General features: G+C 55.0%; 1 protein-coding gene across 1 annotated transcript; it reads right to left on the reverse strand.

The window, feature by feature from the left end:
* Positions 1-42: 42 nt before the first annotated feature.
* Positions 43-20890, reverse strand: LOC308037510 (1-phosphatidylinositol 4,5-bisphosphate phosphodiesterase gamma-1-like; the record flags this gene model as incomplete). The annotated part of the gene is made up of 32 exons (XM_080339334.1): positions 43-94; positions 171-355; positions 448-536; positions 930-1091; positions 1326-1440; positions 2224-2372; positions 2687-2911; positions 3039-3135; positions 3253-3416; positions 3711-3777; positions 4922-5018; positions 5239-5342; positions 6334-6411; positions 6729-6912; positions 7746-7865; positions 7979-8179; positions 8385-8572; positions 8657-8764; positions 8963-9082; positions 9371-9539; positions 9639-9759; positions 9954-10039; positions 10202-10320; positions 10400-10501; positions 10612-10684; positions 13034-13068; positions 13155-13235; positions 13368-13452; positions 14041-14088; positions 14201-14294; positions 14396-14545; positions 20671-20890. The coding sequence occupies 32 exons, from the start codon at positions 20888-20890 to the stop codon at positions 43-45; spliced, it is 3888 nt and encodes a 1295-aa protein (XP_080195460.1).
* Between the last annotated feature and the right edge of the window lie 2058 nt (positions 20891-22948).

Genomic DNA, 22948 nt, shown 5'->3' on the forward strand with positions numbered 1-22948 from the left:
GGAGGTGGTGAGGGGTCCACAGTGTGCTTGTGTCCATCCAGCTCAGCTGCGTTTGGTGACCATTTGTCGGTCCCTCTTCTTCTTCTCCATCAACCTGGTGGAGAGCAGGGTGGTGGCCTTGGGGACCCTCCTGAGAGGGACCACCCAAAGCACGGGGAAGGGACACTCACTTGCGGTTGCGGACTTCGGTGAGCTCCATGAGCCGCTCCTGGGCTGCCCGTAACTCATCGAGACGCTGCTGGTAACGGGAGTCGCAGCCGTTGGTGCGCTCATAGCTGGAGACCTGGCTGGAGAGCTCGCTGGCGCGGTCCCGTAGCTGCTGGATGGACGAGTAGAGGTTCTCCTCATCTTCCTCCTGTGCCAACACAAGGGTATGAGGTTGGTAGAGTGGACAGGGTGCTGGGGAAACTGAGGCATGGGGTTCAGCGAGCCACCCAGGCCACCTGCCTTGGCGTTGATGATCTCAATGTGGATGAGGAGGGCAGCGAGCTCCAGGTCCTCACTGTAGCTGTTCTTCAGTGGCACTGACCGGTAGCCTGGAGACAACACCACGACACAAGCTCAGCTCCATGGCAGGGTCCAAGCCCCTCACCATGGCCAAATCCCCAAGGAGATGGTGAATATGAACCATGGCCAGATCCCCAAGGAGAAGACGATGACGACAAGCCATGGCCAGATCCCAGATGAGATGATGATGATGAACCATGGCCAGATCCCTGAGAAGATTATAATTTTGGCAAGCCATGGCCAGATCCCAGATGAGATGATGATGATGAACCATGGCCAGATTCCCAAGGAGGTGATGATGATAATTGCAGGGAGGTTGGACTCCACAACCTTTAAAGGTCCCTTCCAACCCAAACCATTCTATGATTCCATGATTCTATGGTCCTACCATGATGATGATGGTGCAGATGGAGGTACCATACCTGTTTTGAGGCCCTTGACGGGGAAGGTGGCTTGTGCTAAGAAGTTGGGGTCGCTGAACATGTCCTCCTCGTACACCACAAAGCGGAGAAAGGCAAACTCGGGGTTGTTGATGTCGAAGACAAACTGCTTGAAGAGCCAGACGGGGTTGAAGCCGTTGTCAGCTGAGGGGATGAGCAGAAAGCAGAGAAGGTCAGAGCAGGGCTGGACACATGGATATCACCAGGAAGGCACCAGCACGTTAGTAGAAGATGTCTGTCCACTTCTCCATGAAGCCCAGCCTCATCACCCACATATCCAAGAGGACCCCAAAGGGAGCAGTTAAGGTTGTCCCAGTGTCCCTACTTCTCCCTGGGGAGCAGGGGCTGGGTGGGAACATCACCCATGTGGACTCTCACCTACGACATCTGTCTTATTCTTGCTGTTGTCATACTCGGAGCCACACACCTCCACCTCTACGAAAGGACACACGATGCTCCTCCCATTCTTGGGCAGGTGCCGGGCACCGAGGATCTGCAGGAGGAAGAGGAGGGTGAGGTCTGGCTACATCAGAAGAGGAAGGACTTTCCAGGGCAACCCCATGGTTTGGCCACTTTAGAATCATAGAATCATTGAATGGCTTGAGTTGGAAGAGACTTTTGAAGATCACCTAGTCCCACCCCTGCCATGAGCAGGGACATCTTCACCCAGATCAGGCTGCTCAGAGCCATATCCAGTCTGGCCTGGGATGTTTCCAGGAATGGGGCATCTACCACCTCTCTGAGCAACCTGGACCAGGCTCTCACCACCCTCATCGTAAAAGATTTGGGGTGTTTTGGGCTTGCCAAGGGTTTCATGGCCATAATTATCCACATCACACCTTATTTATGACCTTGGACTGGTCGTAGCTTGATTGCAGCTGTACCCACCAAATTATTTTGAAAAATGTTTGCTGCATTTGTGTCATGCTCAAGGGACAGGTGCCTACAAACCAACCTATCCCACCTCTTATCATCAAAATTACGCAAGGGTTGGTTAAGGTATTTCTGGGCTTGTTTTATCTATTTTACCCTCCACCTTGCCCTTGCTCAGGTTGGGCTCAGGTCTGTGCAATTCTGGGGTTCTCCCCTGGTAAAAATGATACTTCAAGAAGAGAAAGACCAACAAACCCAAGAGATCACAGGGTAATGATCTCTGTGGAGTGAATATGAGGCTGAAACATATAAAAACCACCCCTGGTTGACACAAAATGGAGGAAGAAGCAAACCCCATCTTGATGGTGACCACGGGGTGGACTTGTTGTCCTCGCCCACTTGCCTGCAGCTGCACCGTGATGGGCTCCACGATCTTCAGGCTATTCTTGTCAAAGGGGTCGAACGTCTCATCCCTCATGATGTCAGGCTGCAGGACGTAGCCACTGCGGCCACCGAGCATGAAGAGCGCCTGGTTCAGCTGCATCGGTTTGTCTGTGGCCATGGGGACAGAGTAGCTCTGAGCTGTGGGGCTCAGAGACCTCCCCAAGGTCATGGGCAACAAGTTCTGCCCTTGCAAAGACCCTACTAAGAGCCCCCAACCCTACTTGGACAAGTGATGCAGCTGGCTTTTGCATGAAGCCCCCAAGAAGTTCATGGAGATGTCCCCAACAGGATGAGGACAGAGGTTGGAGGCATCACCCAAACAACCTCCAGCAACAGAACTCAGGACAAAGCCATCAGAGATAGGGATTTTTGGGGTGACCTGTTGGGATGAGCCCAGCAACAACCCCAGAAGCAGAATTTACCAGGCGTCTGGAAATTGAGGGCCACAAGCTGGCTACCACAGATCCACATGGGCAATGGGTCATAGTTGGAAGAGTCCAGGCGCTGCCCTTTGGGGTAGATGCGGCTGAGCTGGCGCCGGTTGTACTGCAGGAACTTCTTGCCCTTGCTGCGGTTGGCGTACTTCTCCGCCTTGGTCTCCGGGAAGGAGGACATGTCCCTGTAGCACGCTTTGTCTGTGCCGATCTCTGAAAGCACCGAGGTGGCCATCAGCGGAGGACACAGGGCTCTCAGGTGGCCCAGGGGTTGGTCCACCATGACCACTTGGTTTTCCCCACCCATGTTCATCCCATCACCCGTTTCTCCAGCTCTTACTTTCCTCATCGAACGGCACCGGGCGACAATACACAACCAGCTCGGAGAGCTCCAGTGCAATCTTCTTCCTCCGCTCCATGATCTTCCCCTCTTGCATCTGCACAAGAGAAAACAGGAGTTGAAGGTCCCAGCCTCCTCCTTTGGAGATGTTGGGGACCATCCTCTGGGGGATGGGACTGTCCACCCTCATCCTCTGCACCCTGACGCCCCTCACCCTGGCATCGGCGTTCTGTGTGGCCTCTCGGATCTTGGCCACCCACTCGCTGAGTTCCTCCTGCGTGTCCGCGGCAACGTCCAGTGACTGGGCTGCGTGGGACATCTGCTGGGAATGGATGGTGAAGACAAATGGTTTGGAGCTCCTCCCGTCTTTGGAGATAACTATAAGGACATCAGAGGGGGGCTTTACTCGAAGACATTCCCAATGGACGGCTCTGTGGAGCAAACGAAACCTCAGCGGTCCCGCTCCCGGGCCCCACCAGCCCCTCCTGGGACCCCACCAGCCGTTGGGGTCCTCCTCTTGTGAAGGTCCCATTTTTCTAATGATCGGTTTCAGCTCTCCATGCTGAAATGCATTTTCCTTTCAGCCAGGGGTAAATATCCCCTGGATCACCCAGGCCTCCGAATTCCTCTGAATCCCCCCAAAATCAACCCAATCATGGTGGGGACACTCACCAACGTGGCAGGACGGCACGTCAATGAAGCCTTTCAAGAAGTTCCCCAGGGGGCTGTTTTCCGAGGACTGCAAGAGAGGAAGGAAGAGGGGACAGACTTTTTAGATGGGGACAGACTTTTGAGCAGGGCCTGTTGTGACAGGACGGGGGGTGATGGTTTTAAACTGCAGGAGGGGAGATTCAGGCTGGGCATGAGGAAGAAATTTTTGACACTGAGGATGGTGAGAGCCTGGCCCAGGTTGGCCAGAGAGGTGGTGGATGAACCATCCCTGAGACATCCCAGGCCAGGCTGGATGGGGCTCTGAGCAACCTGAGCTGGTGAAGATGTCCCTGCTCATGGCAGGGGTGGCACTGGATGAGCTTTGAAAGTCCCTTCACACCCAAATTATTCTATGATTCTAAGAGGGGGCGGTCGGGGGGGCATGCAAGGGCTGAACCTGGTGCTCGCTCCATTTGGCAGCCTCCCTCCAGCCCTCTAAATCCTCCAAGTTTTGGCAAAAGCAAAGAAAAGACACCATCTTGGCAGGTTTTGCTCCACAGTTGAGGATCCTCCAGCCTCTGGATAAGGATCTGGATCCAGCCTCTGGATAAGCATCTTCCAGCTTCCAGAAAGGGGTCTGGGCTGGTGTGGAGCTGGGAGCATCCTCCAGCCTCTGAATAAAGGTCCAGGCTGGAACCAGGACCATGAGCATCCTCCAGCCTCTGGACAAGAGTCCAGGCTGATATGTGGCCAGGAACATCTTCCAGCTTCCAGATAAAGGTCTGGGATGGAACCAGGACTATGAGCACCCCTCAGCCTCTGGGTAAGGATCTGGGCTGGAGCCAGGACCGTGAGCATCCCTCAGCCTCTGGATAAGGGTCTGGGCTGGTGTGGGGCCAGGAGCATCTTCCAGCTTCCAGAAAAGGGTCTGGGTCAGCACAAGGCTGGGAGCATCCCCCAGCCTCCAGATAAAAGTCCAGGCTGGATCCAGGACCATGAGCATCCCTTAGGCTTTGGATGAGGGTCTGGGCTGGAATCAGGACCATGAGCATCTCTCAGCCTCCAGAGAAGAGTCTGGATTGGCACAAAGCTGGGAGAATCTGCCAACCTCTGGATAAGGATCCAGGATGGATCCAGGACCACGAGCATCCCTCAGCCTCTGGATAAGGATCTAGGTTGACACAGGGCTGGGAGCATCTCGGGTCCCTGGTTCACGGGAACATGGCACTCACAGCTTCATCTTGCTCCTGTGCTTGCGAGTTGACGATCTCCTCCACATAGTTGGCTGGGAACCACAGTTGCTTCTTCCCCCCGTAGTCCCCCCGCCACCTGCAAGGGGTGAGAGGATCAAGGCAAATGGAACAATTTGGGGAGGGACAGGGGTGTTCATGCTGCATGCAGTTTTGGGGAGCAGTTGGAGAAGGGGTGGGGGAACAGAAAAGGAAGCAGTTAAAACCCACCACGGGATGACCCATGGGAAAACCCAGGGTGGCCCTTCCAGCCCCCACCCATGGCGATGGCCACCCAGGGGCCACCCAACCGCCCTCACCAGCCGCCGTCCTGCTTATCGACGTTGTGGATGATGGCCTGCTTGCAGAACGACAGCTCGTCCTCCCGCTGCGCTTTGTAGTCGTAGAGAGCCTTCACCGTGCACTGGGCCACCGGGGAGAGGGACACATGTCACCACCCAGCACCCAAGAACACTGGTGGGCAGTGCGCCCCACTCAGCTCCTCAAGCCCAACCATGGAACACGGGGGCTCCTGAGGGTCCAGCATCCTAAATGTTGCCTCCAAATTGATCATGCCAACAGTGAGACATGTTAGAGGGGACAGGAGAGCTGGTGCCAAGTGGTCCTGTAGGGCCACCACATTCAGCACAAAACAGTTTCTTCTTCTGGGTCTCCCAATGGTTTCTCCTGGTGCACTGAAGGGGTTAATCCCCTGATATGTCCACACTGCTTGGACAAAAACCCCTTTGGGTGAAGCTTTCCCATGTCTGGTCTTAGCATGAGAGCTGCTCTTCTGCAGAGGGACCTTTAAAGCACAGCAGAGCTGGCCCATGGGATTGAAGGATGACAAAGAAGGAACCTTGGGGCTCCACTCCAGCCTCCTCAAGGGTCATCTCTGAGACCAGCCTTGTCCTGAAAACCTCTGAGGATGGAGACTGGGTCAGCTCTGAGACCAATCTGGTCCCACAATCCTCTGAGCATGGAGACTGGGTCAGGTCCAAGTCTCCTCAAGTCCCAAAAACCTATGAGGATGGAGACTCAACCACCTGGGAACTGACCCCAAGTTTTCTCTTTCAGGGTTCCCCAAGACAAAAGGACCCATGGAGGTTTCCTCACTGTTGGGGCAAACTTGTGCCAGGACGTTGCTCCAGGGTGGCCTCTCTCCAGACCTCGCCCACCATGACGTTACGATGCTGTTGGTGGAGCTTGGACTGTCCCCAAGTGATGGGGAGGTGGGAAAGGTCCCAACAGCTCCAAAATCAGAGGGTAAGAAAAATGCAGCAAAACATGACCACTTCTCAGGTCAGTGGTGGGAGATGTGGTGGATCCTGGGAGGACCACTCAGCAGCCCCAGCACTAGGATTATCATGTCCCACCACCCTCCACCTCCTGGGGACACCAGCTTGGCCACTTACCCTGGCCATTGGCATCTTGTTGGCCTCCACGTAGAAGTGGGGGGTCCGCACCTCATACAGGGCTCCGTAGTCCAGCTCCTGCAAGGAAAGACACCTGAGTGGGTCATCTGGATGCAGAGAAGCACTACAGGGGGATGTGGTGGGAGCCAAGTCACCACATGTGATCAAGAAGACATTGAGAGGGACCTAATATTCCTTTGCCACTCACTGGAAGGGAACTATGGTGGAGATATAACCATGGGCAATGTCTGAAGAATGAGCTTGGATGGTTCTGGTTGGGCATTACCCAAGAGGTTGGAGGACCCCTTCCCACCATGGTGGAGCTGAGGATGGTGTTTGGTTGCCTGTGGCACAGAGCCTTCATCCCCACCATCTCCACCGCCAGGAGAACTCACAGTTGTGCCCATCTTCTCCAGGGTCTCCTCGTTGATGGGGTAACGCAACTTCATCTTGCGGTAGAGCGGGTGTTTCTCATAGTAGTTAACGAGGTCCACGAGACTCTCGAACTCGGCTGAGCTGCCCAGCATGAAGAGTCGACCTTCCTGCTGGATGCGGCAGTGCTTGATCTTCCCCTCCGCCCTGGGATCGAGAGAGCCAGGGGGAAATCATTGCATCATGGAATCATTTTGGTTGAAAGAGACCCTCAAGATCATCAAGTCCAAGCATTAACCCAACACTGGCACTAACCCACGTGCCTAAAAATGTAATCTGGGTGTCTTTTAAACACCTCCAGGGATGGTAACTCCACCACTGACCTGGGAGGCCTGTTCCAATGCCCGACAGCCCTTTCCGGGACTAAATTGTTCCTAATATCCAATCTAAACCTCCTCTGGCGCAACATAAGGCTGTTTCTTCTTGTCCTATCACACATTACTTGGGAGAAGAGATCAACCCCTCCTGGCTCCAAGCTCCTTTCAGGCAGTTCAGAGATCAGAAGGTCTCCTCTCAGCTCCTGTTCTCCAGCTGAACCCCCCAGGTCTCTCAGCTGCTCCCATCACACTTGTGCTCCAGCCCCTCACCAGCTCCGTTCCCTTCTCTGACATTGCTCCCACACCTCAAGGGCTTTCTTATCATGAGGGGCCCAAAACTGATCACAGGATTTGAGCTGCACGATGACCACACCCTGGCTCCATGATGGGGACAAGCAGGAGGTGATGCACTGCCCCAGTGCTAAACCAGTGCAAGATGCCACAAGGGTGACCACCCTGAGGACATCGCTTTCTAATCACTGCACCCTCCCCAGGACAACATCTTGTGTCCCACCGAGTCACCCTACTGACCCAGAGTGAACCCCTGCCACCCAGCATGGAGTCATAACCAACATGAGCCAAGCAGTTCTCAGCTTGACCAGCAACACAGGCACTGTGGCTGAGCCCAACCAGCCTTAGAGTTGCCAGATTGGCCACACTTACCGGAAGGAGATGGCGTAGGAGTTGGGTTCACTGCGTTTGCGCACCAGGAAGGCTCCATCTCGCGGGACCCGCATCAGCATGTGCTCGGCCTGCAGGCGCGTCAAGCTGGCGTGGTACCACCTGGCCAGGCAGAGAATGGAGGCGGTGGGTTGGCGTTGACACCCAAGACCTGAAACTGGGGTTGGAGAAGACTGGAAGACCCAGGGGACCAAGGGGATAGGGACCATCCTCACTCTTTGCTCTCATGAGCGTTGGGTTGAGGGACGGGGTCCGTGAGGCGCATCTCAAACTCATTGCAGCGAAGTGGCACCTCACGGTAGTGGCAAATGAGGCTGTAGAGGCTGTCAAAGACCAGGTTGTCCGTCAGGTAGAACTTGGTGGCACCGGCCTCCTGCCGCGAGTGGATCCGGCAGTGCTGCACCCGGCTGGACCTCCTGCCATGGTGGTGGGGAGAAGGAAGGAGTGAATCAATTCAGGTCCATGTCCCCATCATCTCAAGTGTGGGGGTCCAGGTACCACACAAAAAGATGGCATTTCCACCACAAAACACCATTCCAGCCACCATCAGCTGGACCTCTGGTGGGATGCCCAGGCTGGCTTGAGGAGGGTGGGATCCTGCCTTCCCCCCGGGGTTCCTACCAGAACGAGAGGGTGTAGTCACCCACGAAGGTCTCACTCTCGCGCACCAGGAAGGTGCCGTCCTTGCCACCTGTCTCGGTGCAGTACTCGTGCAGCAGCTTCTCGGCAATCTGCCGCCCATCGCGGCCACCTCCCAGCTTCCCGTGGAACCACTTCTCCGTGAAGTGCAGCTCGTTGTTGTTGAACTCCTGCAAGTTCACCCCAAAATGGGAGAGATGCCATGAGTTAGTGTCCCCACCCCACCCCATGGGCACATCGTGCTTCACATGTACCTCTTTCTGCTCCACCTCCTCCTCATCTTCATTGAACTTGTAGCGGGATGTCTCCTCTGAGTAGTAGATCTTGTTGCTTGTCAGGACGAAATAATGGGGGCTCCAGGTCTGGGAGGGAGGAGCATCACCAAGGTTGGCAGGATGGTGGCATGAAGGGATAGGGCTTTGAGACCTCTGTTTCTGCCCCTGCCCCATCCCAATGGTCTAGGAGAGCCCATGCCCCATGCCCAACTCAAACCCTGATGCTCATCCCCATACAACAGACCCTGCTCAGCCTCCAGCCATGAGTGGCAGGGAGACCCTTACGTGGTCGATGGGGTCTTCGAGGTAGAGGATGCCATTCTTGATGGAGTTGCTGATGTCATTCTCCGAGTAACTGGCAGTGGAGACCTCCTCATACAGGTTCCCTTCGACCAGTTTCTTGTGCTGGGGGCAAGCCCAGAAGGGGAGGTCAGCAGTGGGTATGGTATCCCCATCATGCTGAGCTCCCAAGCCCTCAGGCCACACTTGGGCTCCTCTAGTTTCTTTTCCACCATCCCCTGTTCTCCTTGACCCTCTCTTCCAGTAGGACATCTCTCCAATGTCCTACTGCATGTGCATGGAGGTATACTGTTCTTGAGTCTCAAGATTTGGGATAATCACCATCCTTCCCAGCTCAACACAGTCCTTATCCCTCCCACAAAGAGGGGCTTTGAGGTGGTCCCTGCCCCACACCTTGATTAGGATCTTCTTCTTGAGTTGGGTGGGTGAGGGCAGCTCATCGGCATTGATGTCCACTGGCTTGGTGAGCAGCATGTCCCCAAAGACCTTCTTGAAGTGGGAGGCCATGTTCCTCTGCTGAACAATGCTGCAGTGGTCTTCAATGGAGAGGATGATGGGGAACCTGGAGGAAGCAGGTGGGAATGGTGGCTTGGGATGAAGGTGAAGGAGAGGTTGCCTGCCCGGCCCAGAATTGGGGTGTCATTGGGGGGCTGGAGCTTACTCGGAGGTGACGAATGCGTGCTCCTTGATGGTGTGCAGCACATCCAGGAACTTGATCTTGGAGGTGAGCGTGTGGCCATGGTAGATGATAGGGAGATCGTCTGGTCCATCCCAGCAGTCCACTGAATGGGGAGACACCTCGGTTAACACATGCTGGTCATCAGCTGTTCACTGAGGACCATGTTTTCCAGTCCTTGAAGGACATGGAAGATCCCCCCACCCTGGCACTATGGGATGGGTATAGGGGACGGTCATCTGGTGCAACACGGTGTTCTGGGTGGGCTCAGGATCTCTGTGGGGTGCTGAGGGGACTCACACTCAATGCAGCGGCAACCCATCCGCAGGCAGCGGGCGTACGCCTCCAGGGAGGACTCGCTGGAGAACTGATCTCCTGTCAGGTACCTGCAGAGAATGAGAATCATAGAATCATAGTATGATTTTGATTGGAAAAGACCCTCAGGATCATTGAATCCAACTGTCAGGATCATCAGTGGCCAGAGCTGCCCCAACTGAGGAGACGGGATGCTAATGGTGGTCCCCAAGGAGAGCCCACCCTGTCCTTACGTGTTGTGGGAGGAGGAGATCCAGTACTGGGACAGGGGGTGGTTCATCTCCTCAGGCACCACGCGCTCATATTTGGCGTCCATCACCATATTCTCCTTGGAGAAGAGGTACGTGAGGAACTATAGGGGAAACAGAGAGGTCAAAGCCTGCCATGGCTAGGGAGACAACCCAGGGTGGGTGCTGTGTGGCTCCACACACCTCATCCAGCTGGAAGGAGGGGTCTGCCACCTCATTGGAGCCCTCCTTGAGGTAGGTGCACATGTAGTCCCGCACCATGCCCATGTCGCTGGCCCAGGGTTCCTGTGGTGCAAACGTGGCTATCGTTACGGGATAAACCAGGCTGGGACAGCCCATGAGGGTCCCCTAGGTTGGGGCTGAGAGGGACACCACAGGAATCTCTAAGAACCCACCTTCTGGTCGTGCAGCAGGAACTTCTGGAAGTCATAAAGGGAGACTTGGCACAGCTCAGGGCGGTCCACATTCCTGGGACATAGAGCAGCCATCAGCAAGGACTGGGAGCAGGAGTTGGGGTAGTCCCCATGGGGGAGTTGAGGCCACCAGGGTCCATCTGCAGCCCCACCTTCTGGTGCCCCCCAAAGTCCTGTCCCACTCCTGCCAGCAAGGGGCACCATGAGCTGGTGGGTGCTGCTGGAGCAAACACTCCCAGTGTCACCCTGTGACATGAGAGAGGCAGGTACCCAGCCAGAGCACCCAGCGCTGCCAAGGATCATAGAATCACAGAATGGATTGGGTTGGAAGGGACCTTCAAAGCTCACCCATTCCCACCCCTGCCATGAGCAGGGACATCTTCACCCAGATCAGGTTGCTCTGAGCCCTGTCCAGCCTGGCCTGGAATGTCTCCAGGGATGGTTCATCCACCCCCTCTCTGGGCAACCTGGGCCAGTGTTTCACCACCCTTTTGTAAAAAATTTCTTCCTCATGTCCAGCTTGAATCTCCCCTCCTTTAGTTTAAAACTATCATGCCTTGTCCTATCACACCAGGCCCTGCTCAAAAGTCTGTCCCCATCTTTCTTATCGGCCTCTTTTAAGTACTGAGAGGCCGCAATAAGGTCTCCCTGGAGCCTTCTCCAGGCTGAACACACCCAACTCTTTCAGCCAAGGATGTGGGAAGGAGGGCAGTGCAACACGTCCCTGCATCCCTGGCACCCAAGCTTGCTCATATCCCCACTAACATCCCTGATCCCATCCCTGCACCCATCCTTGGCCATGTCCCTGCTCCCATCTGCACACCCATCCATGCTCAAACCCTCACTGTCATCCCCCATCACAGAATCATTTTTGTTGGAAGAGGCCCTCAAGATCATTGAGTCCAACCATCACCTAACTCTGGCATTAGACCATCTCGCTAAGAACCTTGTCTATGCACCTTTTAAACTCCTCCAGGGATGGTGACTCCAGCACTGCCCTGGGCAGCCTGTTCCAATGCTCCACAGCCCTTTGGGGAAGAAATTGTTCCCCAGATCCAACCTAACCTTCCCTGGTGCAACTTGAGGCCGTTTCCTCTTGTCACTTGTTACTCTATAGTAGCACATTCCCGCTCACATCCCTGCTCCCATCCCCTCTCACATTCCCGTTCCCAGCCCTGCTCATCTCTTCTCATCCCTGCTCCCATCCTGGTTCCCATTGCTGCTCTCATCCCACTTCCATCCAGTTCTCATCCCACTTCCAACCCAGCTCCAATCCTTGCACCCATCCCCTCTACCATCCCTGGTCTTCCCTGTTCCCATCCCTGCTCATCCCTTCTCCCATTCCTGTTCCCATCCCTGCTCATCCCTTCTCCCATCCTTTCTCCCATCCCTGTTCCCATCTCCTCTCCCATCCCTGCTCCCTTCTCCTCTCCATACCCTGTTCCCATCCGCTCTCCCATCCCTGCTCACCCCTTCTCCCATCCCCTCTCTTATCATTGCTCATCCTTTCTCCCATCTCTGCTCCTATTCCCGCTCCTATCCCTACCCCTCAAACCATGGTCTCCATCCCCACCATTTTTGTCCTAAAGACCTGACCATGACGCTTACTAAAAGGTTAACATTAGATGAATAATAGATGAGATGCGTAGTAATAGTTAACTTCTGACTGGAGAACAAAGCCTATCCTGGAATTGAGATGTCAACCATGAACAGTGGATTGAGTACCTAGTGATTCTGTGGATGTGCTTAATCTAAAGGAAACTTTGCTCATTATAATATCATTTTAATCCCAAACTGCACCTCCTCATTGAAGGTTACCTGCCTCCAGGAGAAGAGCCCTACTCACTGAGCACACATAGGAAGAATAGTGTTATAGAACTTGTATGCAAATATTAGAATCATAGAATCATTTTGATTGGAAGAGACTCTCAAGATCATGGAGTCCAATCATAAGCCAACTCTGGCACTGACTCATGTCCCTAAGAACCTCATCTATGTGTCTGTTCAACCCCTCCAGTGATGGTAACTCTACCACAGCCCTGGGCAGCCTGTTCCAATGCTTCACAACCCTTTCCAGGAAGAAATGTTTCCTAATATCCAATCTGAACCTCCCCTGGCACAACTTGAGGTCGTTTCCTCTCATCCTGTCACTTGTTACTCAAGAAATCAACACTCTTCATGCTCCAACCTCCTTTCAGGGAATTGCAGAGAGCAAGAAGGTCTCTCCTCAACCTCCTGTTGTCCAGAAAAGGAGCTTCTCCTGACACTGGTGGAAATGCAGCACCATCTGGACCCTGCGCTCTCCCCAGGCTCTGCCCCACAGCCTGGTGGCTTTACCCACTCGATGAATCCAACACTTCGAGGCTTGGCCAGGATGGGAGCCCGGGGGTTCCTGGGTACTCACCGCAAGGGGAAGGAGAGCTCCAGCTGCTCAATGACCTGCAACGTAAAGGAGGGGAACAGATTTAGCTAGAACGCACCACACCAGGTAGAGGATGCTCAGGAGGACAAGCTGTGGCTCTTACCGACTTCTGTGCATCAAACATCAGGTTTTTGTAGAACTGGATGAAGTGGGAGAAAGTCATCTCATTCCTGGCTTCCACCTCCTGTGGAAGACAGTGATGCTTGAGAGCAAGGCCACCCAACTGGAGCCAACAACAACAGGGATGGCTCCAACACAGCTGTGAGGTCTTGAAGAGGTTCTCCCTGCATAGTTGGGGTACCTGTGGGGTCCTTACCACGAGCTTGTCCCTCAGGAATCTCATGTTGGGGACGCGGTAGTTCACCTGGGGCAGCATGGCCTTCAGGTCCTTCACCGTGATGCTGCAGAGGGATGAGACGGTGTCTCAATTCCTAACACTGAGGGTCCCACCCCAAATCTTGGTGCCAGCATGGTCTCTGGCATGGGGGGCCACACCATATTGGGCTGTGGACCCTTGTGGTGGCACAGAACCCCTTATTACATGGAGTCTGGCACAAGAGTGAGCAGAAGGTCAGGCTGAGGAAGCACATCTGGAAACCAACCACGTGCTCTAAGCCATCATCCCATCTGGAGATGATGCTCATCCCCATAATAATTTGAGTCCGCATTCACTTGATTTGGGATTTTTCTAGTCTTGGGGTGATGTTTATGGGCTGCATTAAAGGTCCGGCTTCTCCTGGCACTGGTGCAAATGCAGCAGTGGGTGTCAGGGCATCGGGGTCCCTGTAGTCCCTATAGTGGCAAGGAGGGGACCTGCACCTGAGTCTGATTTTTGGTGCTTTTGAGAGCCCCAAATAACCTGGTACTACCTTGGCGCACAAACCCCGCTCCCAGCCGGGCTCAGTCTCCAGATTTGGGGTTCAACTAGGGGGATACAACCCCATCCAGCCAAACCAACCTTCCCACCATGGGACTGTCCCAGTGCTCACCTGCCTTCCCGTGACCGGTCCATCCCGTCAAACTGTTTACGCAGCCACCTGGGAAGGAAGGGATGGACAGATGGCACTCAGCCCCATGGAGGACAAAACCCAGGGTGGTTTTGTCCCCCAGACATGAACTGGAAAATGAGATCTGCTGGTCCTTCCTCACCTCTCAATCTGCAGCGGGGTCTGGGCTTTCTGGGTGTCCGCCACCAACCAGTTGAGGCCCGTTATCCACAGGTTGATGTCCTCCTCGCAGAAAGCTGGAGGAGGAAGAGGAGGGCGGTGAGGTTGGGATGGGGGAGATGAGATGCCGGGAGACCTTAAGGGTGGCCATGGGGAAATGGGGAGGGAGACCACGCACCAGCAACGCTAAGCGTCCGCAGCCTGAAGTCCATCCCGTAGAGGATGATGAAGCACATGGTGAAGTCGAGCTTGCGAGCATCCTCGGGGTAGCGCTCGAAGTCCCGTGAGTTCTTCCCCAGGCGGATCTCCTTGATCTCCCGAATGTCGACTGCAGGGAGAGAGGGACATGGGACGGTTCCCAGCCACCCTGCTACTGCAGAACCACACGTGGGGCTCGGGGAGGCTGGAGGAGATGGAACTGCCAGGAGACCGCATGACCTCTGAGGAGCCTTGTCCCCAGGATGGGGTGTCTCCATGGCACTGCCAGTGGGTGTGGGATGGTATTGTGAGTGCTCTGGCCATGTGTCCTCCAGGGAGATATGTCCCTGCTGCCCTCCAGTGATGTGTCCGTTGGTGTGATGGCACCGTGGGTATTGTCCTTCAGGGAACCATGTTTCCAGAATGGGGCATCCCTGCGGCACTGCATAATGGCATCATAAGTGCCATGGCCATGAATCATCCGGGGGTCTGTGTCCCTGGGACAGGGTGTCCCTGCAGCACTGCTATGTGACAAGCACCATGGGTGATGGGTGCATGTGTCCTCCAAGGACCCATGTCCCCAGGATGAGGTGTCCCTGTAGCACTGCTGTAGCTGTGTGACAGCATCACAGCTGCCATGGCCACATGTCCTTCAAATAACTTTGTCCCCAGGACAGGGCATTTCTACAGCACTGCTGCAGCTGTGTCACAGCACCATGGGTACCATGGCCATGTGTCCTCCAAGGACCCATGTCCTCAGGATGGGTTGTCCCTGCAGCACTGCTGCAGCTGTGTGACAGCACCACAGGTGCCATGGCCACGTGCCCTCCAGGGACCCATGTCCCCAGGACAAGGTGCACCTCCCACAGCCATGTGACGGCACCATGCGTGCCATGGCCATGTGTCCTCCAGAAGCCACATCTCCATGTCCCTGCCGCTCTGCCCCGAGCCGTGTGATCGCACACAACTGCTGTGTGTCCCCCACGGATCCATGTCCCCATGATGGGGTGTCCCCACAGCGCTGCCCACCAATTTCCCAGCTTCATGGGTGCCACGTGTCCTCAAGGCTCAGCCAGCCCCATCCCAACCAGCACATCTCCAACCACCTCTCCTCCCCATGATAGACCCAGCTCCAGGACAGGCTGAGCTCATCTTTAAATTTAACACGTCTGCCCAAAAGCGACAATTTGGAGCCCTGGCAGCCCGGACCACAGGGCGTTTCTTTCCTGCCGTGCTACTCTCTCATTATCTCGCTATATAAAGCCCTGACGGCGACAGGAGGGTTGGGTTTCCGGACCGTTGTCTTCCTCACTGCTACACCACCGAGGGAGATTTCCAGCCCCTGGTTTTGCCAAGCAGACGTGTCCGACTGAGAGCAGAATAATAATATGATGATATTATTTATAACACCCAAAGTTCTCGATACTGTGAGCATCACCCCTGGGCAGATTTACCCTCTTGGGCTGAGGCAACGGCACCAGAAAGGGTTTTGTGAGGCCGAGGGAGGCCGGACCACCGTGCCGGGGTATTGTCCTGCTGAGGAAATGGGTCATTTCCCAGAGAATTTCCAGCCCGGCCGCGTTTCCGATGCGGTGGTGGGGAAGGGTGCAGGCGTGCCGGTGCCTGGATGGAAAAACTCAGCTGAATCCAAAGAGGGAAAAGAAAAGCCGAATGCTGGGAGGAATAAGGGATGAGGGAGAAATTTGGGCTGATTAAGCAAGAAAAGAGGTGTAGAACAGTTTTTCTTGGCGGAATAGCTCTGGAAAACACTAGAGGCTTTATCTAGCGTCCCCTCGCTGGATGAGCGCAAGCCAAATTTCACGGGTGGTGGTGGGATTATAGCACAGGCGATGCAGGGGGTGTCCATACCCCTTTGTGTGTGTTCTGAGCCTGGATCTCAAGGAATTAAACCCTGTTGCTGGCACTGTGCATCCGCCATGGCTTGGAGAAAACCAGCTTCAGTACAAATGGGTAGATATTTGGGGGTAAAAATGGATTTACAGTTTAAAAATAGGACACTCATCCCCAAATCTGTGCGTCCACAGGGTAAAAGAGAGGGGTGAGAAGCTGGTGGCTACCAGGGCTCTGTCAAGATCCCATAATGCAGCCACCCCCCAATTCAACACTGCCAGGATCTGTCCTCAGGGCGCTGACGCTGCCAATAATCATAGAATCATAGAATAATTTGGGTTGGAAGGGGCATTTGAAGGTCATGCAGTGCCACCCCTGCCATGAGCAGGGACATCTTCACCAGCTCAGGTTGCTCAGAGCCCCGTCCAGCCTGGCCTGGGATGTCTCCAGGGATGGTTCATCTACCACCTCTCTGGGAACCTGGGACAGTGTTTTATTACCTTCATTGTAACAAATTTCTTCTTTACATCTGGCCTGAATTTTCCCTCTTTTAGTTTAAAACCATCACTCCTTGTTCTATCACACCAGGCCTTGCTCAAAAGTCTGTCCCCATCTCTCTTATCAGCCCCTTTTAATTACTGAAAGGCTGCACTAAGGTCTCCCCAGAGCTTCTCCTCCCCAGGCTGAACCCCCAGCTCTCTCAGCCTTTCTCCCCAGAGCTGTTCAGCCCTCGGCCCATTCCCGTGTCCCTCCTCTGTCCTGCTCCAACAGCTCCATGTCTGGCTGGTGCTGGGACCCCAGAGCTGGACGCAGAGCTCAGGGGGCTCAGGACATGGGGGCACAGGGGCAGGATCCCCCCTCCACCTGCTGCTCACGCTGCTCTGGGTGCAGCACAGGGAACGATTGATTTTCTGGGCTGTGAGTGAATGTTGCCGGGTCATGGCCAATCTTTCATCCACCAGAACCCCCAAGTCCTTCCCCGCAGGACAATCGGCCCGGCCCCATGAAAAGCCAGAGGAAGAGGGAGCGGCGCAGGGCTGCACAATGCAACACGGCTGGCGGCTTCCTGGAAACCACATCTGCAGCGGATTTGCAGCGATCATGTCAGAACGAATGTCTCCAAACTCCTCCCCGCATTGTCTCAGGGGTCCCGGGCGATTAAAACACTCTGCAAGTCGGTTCCAGCTGCAAAAATCCCTGTTCTCTTCTAATACAAAACCAGCAGTGCGGTGCAAAGATGGTTTTAAATGTGGTGGTGGTGGGAAGATGATGTAGGACCAGGATCTGCCCGGTAGCTTTTAGGGATGCTGAGAGCCTGGGAGTTTTCTTAATGCATTAGGAGAAAAGCAAAGCAAAGTGGTTGGAGGGAATGGTTGTGCTGGGAAATCCTGCTGGCTCGGGTGGTCCATGGTAGCAGAAGCCATGTCTCCTCCTGTTCACCTCGGTCACCCCTTCTTGCAGGACACGTGGCAGCTCAGACCCTCCTGTACAGGGGGGATTAAGCGACCACATCCCCCATGGCTCCCCATGGGGTTGTAAAGCTGATTTAAAATCACAAAGAAAAGATTTCCTGGCCCATCAGTGTTAAAACCCATCTGGTTTTACTCCCTAAATGGTCCTATTTATAACTATTGGGCATTAGTGAGGGTGAAGGCGCGATCCCAATTAGCCAGTGTCGCGGCAAACCAGGCTGCAAACCACCCCACGATATGCTCTGAGGTTTGCCAAGGTGCCTTCACTACTTTATCTTCTAATTTCTTTCAGAGATCCCTTTTGGGCTGTTTTCCGCTAGATTTCATCCTTGCACTGGGGACCGGGGTCTGCAGAGGGTGATGAGCTGGAAACCCTTTGGGATGAGGCTGATTTTGGAGGTGACGCTCCAGGCGATCCCATCCGGCATGGACACGCGTCCATTGGCTGCTTAATGAAGCGTGTAATTAGTTTGCATGGTGTGGGACTTCTTGGGGAGAGTCAAGATCCGTGTCAGTCCATAACAGAGACATCAACGTTGTCACTTGTCCCCGCTAATCCCTCTGCAAGCGGGTGCCTGGTTGAAGCGGGGATGTAAAATGACCCAGGCAGGCGTGAGGTTGCGTGCGGGGAAGTAACGAGGCCCCAGGAATGAAACAGAGATTCTGGCGCTTCCATAAATTCATGGTGAGTATGAGGATGTGAGAGCACAGAGCGGGGCTAGACCGGGGGGTAAAGATGCCCCAGCCCAGCACCAAGATCAGGATTTATCCCATCCAGAGCTGGAGGAAGCGGGTGGTGGGGTTAGATGGCAGGATTGAACCATTTCCAGAGGGATTTTCCCTTTTGTTTTTTCCCTTCTGGATGACCCTTTATTCTCATGGAAGGGTTTGGGTTGTTGTGTGGGAGAAGCCAGATCCCAAAGCATCAGTGGGGAAACTGAGGCAGGAGATCTAGAGCAACCTGAGCCCCTCACCCAGCTGTGCATGGTGCTTCCAAATTAAAACAAAGAGCGGTAAATGCATAATTTCCAAGACCAGAGAATGAGCTCTTTCCTGCGAGGACCAAAATCACTTCTCCACGCCCAGCAGCCCAGCTCGAGGTCGGCTCTTCCAAGCAGAAGCTGAGCCCCCCCTGGGGATTTTGCTCCATCTCATGAAAAATTAGTGATGGGTGGTGATTTTGGAGTGAGTAACTGAGTGATTTTTAAGGACACTCCCTAAGCTCTCCTAGGGAGAAAGCATCTGTCACCTCCCAAACTTCCAGGGCGGACTTTGCCACCATCCAGGTGAGATGATGCCCCAAAACTGGGTTCTTTGCTGGATGAGGATGAGGTGACAGTATGGTTCTGTGTCACCTCAACCCTGTGTTTTCATCACTTGGCTCTTTTTAGCTCAGTTTAAGAGGAGGTACAAGTCCGGAGGTAACAAGCAACCAGGTAACAAGCACCAAGGCATGGAGTCCCACCAAAGCTTAGTGGTGGCATTGTGTCCCAACAGCCTACCAGTCACCAGCGAATCCAAAAAGAAGGGTGATTTTTATGGATCCTCCAGCAGGAGCATCTCCTGTGTTGGAACCCAGTGCCACCAGGCTCTACCAGTTCAAGTGCCATTTAAACTTTGATGCATCAATGCATGTGGGGCAGAGCCCAGCTGGCCATGTCCTCTCTGGGCTGCATGGGGCCACCACCATGCTCCATCCCATGCTGCTGGAAGCCTGAGCACCTCATTTTTGGAGTTAAAAGCACCATGAAGAGGCAAGGTAGTGGCTGGCTCCTTCACCTCCTTGCCAGGTCCCAGGGATTAAAAGGCAGCAAGCTGAGCCCCATGGCAAGTTATGGACCAGTTGAGCCATGATGGTGAGGGTTGCTCAGCTTAGCAGCTCCAGCATTTGCATCTCCACGTGACGAAGATCCCGTTATGGCAAGGCTTCCCACCGTGGTAGGACACCCCACCACATTCAGACACCCCACCTTGGTAGAACAACCCACTGCGGCTGGGTGCCCCACCATGGTCAAGCATCCCACCATGGTCAAGCACCCCACTAATTCCAGGCAGCCCACGTCAATTGAACACCTTCCTGTGACCAGGCACTCCATCGTGGTGGTCATTCCACCATGGCCAGGCACCTCATTGAGGACAGGCACTCCTCTATTTCCAGGCACTCCAATGTTGGAGGCACCAAACCATGGCCAGCCACCCCAACACAGCCAGGTACCCCACTGTGGCTGGACACCACACTGTAGCTGAGCATCCTACCACAGTAGGACATCCCACCATGGTAGGGCACCCATCATGGCTGGGCACCTCACAACCAATCACCCTACTACTCTAAGACATCCCATCAATGACTGGGCACCCCATGGCCAGGCACCCCACCACAGCAGGACATCCCACCACAACCAGATAACCCACAGTCGAGCATCCCACCATGATAAGACATCCCACCACGTCCAGTCGCCCCATAGCCAAATATCCCGCCATGACAGAACATCCCACCACAACCAGGCACCCCATGGCCAGGCACCCCACCACAGTAGGACATCCCACCACAACCAGGCACCCCACAACAAGTTATCTCACCATGGTAGGACATCCCACCACAACCAGACACCCCATGGCCAGGCAGCCCACCACAGTAGGACATCCCACCACAACCGGGCGCCCCACAAGAAGTCATCCCACCATGGTAGGACATCCCATTACAACCAGACACCCCACAACAAGTCATCTCACCATGGTAGGACATCCCATCACAACCAGACACTCCATGGCCAGGCACCCCACCATGGTAGAACATCCCACCACAACCAGGTGCCCCACAACAAGTCATCCCACCATGGTAGGACATCCTACCACAACCAGATACCCCACCACAGTAGGACATCCCCCTGGCACTTCCCCAGCCCCCAGCACAGCTGCCACCAATACTCACTGTCCCCCTCCACCTTCTCGGGCGTCCGGCTCCAGATGATCTGCCGGGTCTCCAGCTTCACCTGGAAGGTCCTTCGCTCTGGCCTCTGTGACTTCTTCTGATAGAACAAGGTGAGGACGGTGCCCATCTCCAGGCAGCGGAGGATCCTGCCCATGTCCCCTGCCTCCATCCTGCCGTCCTCCAAAAAGCCATTGACGCTGTTGAGCCTGGCCACGGACATCTTCACTGCGCGGCCATCGCCCGGAGGAGCCGCAGAGCCGGGGTTGTCTCATGCAGGAGAGGACGAACCAAATCGCCGAAATCTCCCTGGGGATTTTCTCCACTCGCCCCAGGTTTCCTCTACGGCCGATGTCCCCTCCGCCGCGCCACGGCCACAGCACGGAGCCGGGTTTGGTGGCAGCGGGGAGGAAGAGGGTGGGCTGGAGGTGCCGTGACCTTCTTGCCGAGGCTGAATCCGGCCCCGGCGTTGGCATCCAGCGGCGGTGGGAGCAGATGGGCAGCGCTGGTGGCGATGGCCTTGTGGTTCAGAGCCGGCGGGGGGTTAAAAACCATCCGGCCACCTCAGGATGGCGGGGGCACTTTTGTGGGTGAAAAACGGTGGCGTGGGCGGGGGAACCAGCCAAAAAAAGGGAAAAAAAAAAGCAAAGTCACCCCAAAATCGATGCGTTGAGGTGGTGGATCCCACCCCGGCCTCCGGGCCAAGCGGGGCCGGGGCTGGGAGATGGGTGCGGCGAGGGGGTGCCGAGGGGTGCTCGGGCAGCCTGGGGAGCAGCGGGGTCTCCGTGGGGTGGGATGCGGGATGTGGGATGCGGGGTTAGGGTGGTGGTAGGTGGGTGGGGAGAGGGGGGGGGCTCCCACCAGCCGCCCGCAGCCCCTCTCCTCCGCTTCTTAATTTCGGGCTGATGAAATGGACGCCCAGAGGAAACTGCAATCACACATGGCCGGAAAGAGATCAGAAAGGAATTTAAAAAAAAAAAAAAAAAGAACCAGGATCTTGGAGAAAGGAAAATCCGAGCGGAGGAAAAGACGGCCGAGGGTGACATCTAGAGGGACTCAAGATGGGGAGAGGCTTTGTGGGGGTGCCTACTGGGGGGCACCCCGGGATGGGGACGGGGTCACCTGGGTGGAAATGTGGTTGTTTGGTAAAAAAGGGTTAAAGATAAGGAAAGCGGCTGTTGTGGATTTAACTCCTGGCTGTCCTGGCTTAGGGACTGAAGCCTCGTGAGTGACTGCGGCTGCAGTCACTGCTGTTATGAGTTGTGTCCTGCCTCAAATATAAGGGAAGAAAGGGGCTGAGGATGGCAGTGGGGGGAAAGAAACACAGCCAGAGAGAGGGGGGAAGGCAGCGGGGGACAGGGCTTAGTGTCACAGCCCCTGGTTTGTCCCTTTGATGGGTGCTGGATGGGCAAAGGTGCTATGGAGGCTTTGTGCAGGGATTTGGGAAAGGCAAGAGAGGGACCAGGGGTGCAGGGAGAGGGCAGGGGGTTCCTCCCCACCCCCACACTTTGGGGATTTGGACCAGAGGGGGATCTTGAGGTGTTTGGGGTCTGAGACTCCTGGAATATCTTACAGTCCTGGTGATGTAGGTTCAAGAACACAGAGATCCTGATGTTGGTGGTTTAGGCATCTGAGGATTCAGCTGATGGAGTCTCAAGATGCTGGTGATGGATCCTGAGGCACCTGAAGATCCAGGCGATGAAGTCTTAGGAATCCAGAGATCCTGGTGTTGGTGGTTTAGGCACCTGGGGTCCTGGTGATGGAGACTCAGGAACCTGGAGATCCTGGTGCTGGTGGTTCAGGCACCTGGGGATCCCCATGATAGATGCTCAGGCACCCAGGGGTCCTGGTGGCGGAGGCTCAGCAGAGCCAGGTCTTGCCACTGGCCCTCGTGGGAGGGAGGACACAGGAGCTGCTGTGAATGGGGAGCTGCACAGACCATTTCAGGCCTAAAATCCCTGAAAGAACATGTTACTCATTAAATACAGGACACATTTAGAGTTGGTCTGAGCCCTCTGAAATCGTTATTCCTTCCTCAGAGGCTGCCAAGATCCTCCTGTCTTGCAGTTTCACTCCTTGTTTATTGGAGCCACTAATTTATCTCTTCCATTAAGAAGAGATTTTGTCTTTATTTTAACTCTCATCTAGCTGGAAATGCCACCTTTCCCCTCCCTACCCGCAGAGGAGCCCAGAATGTGCTCTTGTAGCCCAGAACCCACCCGTGCCCTGGGCTGCACCCAGAGCAGCGTGAGCAGCAGGTGGAGGGGGGATCCTGCCCCTG

The sequence above is a fragment of the Nesoenas mayeri genome (assembly GCF_963082525.1).
Source record: "Nesoenas mayeri genome assembly, chromosome: 2".
Lineage (NCBI taxonomy): Eukaryota > Metazoa > Chordata > Aves > Columbiformes > Columbidae > Nesoenas > Nesoenas mayeri.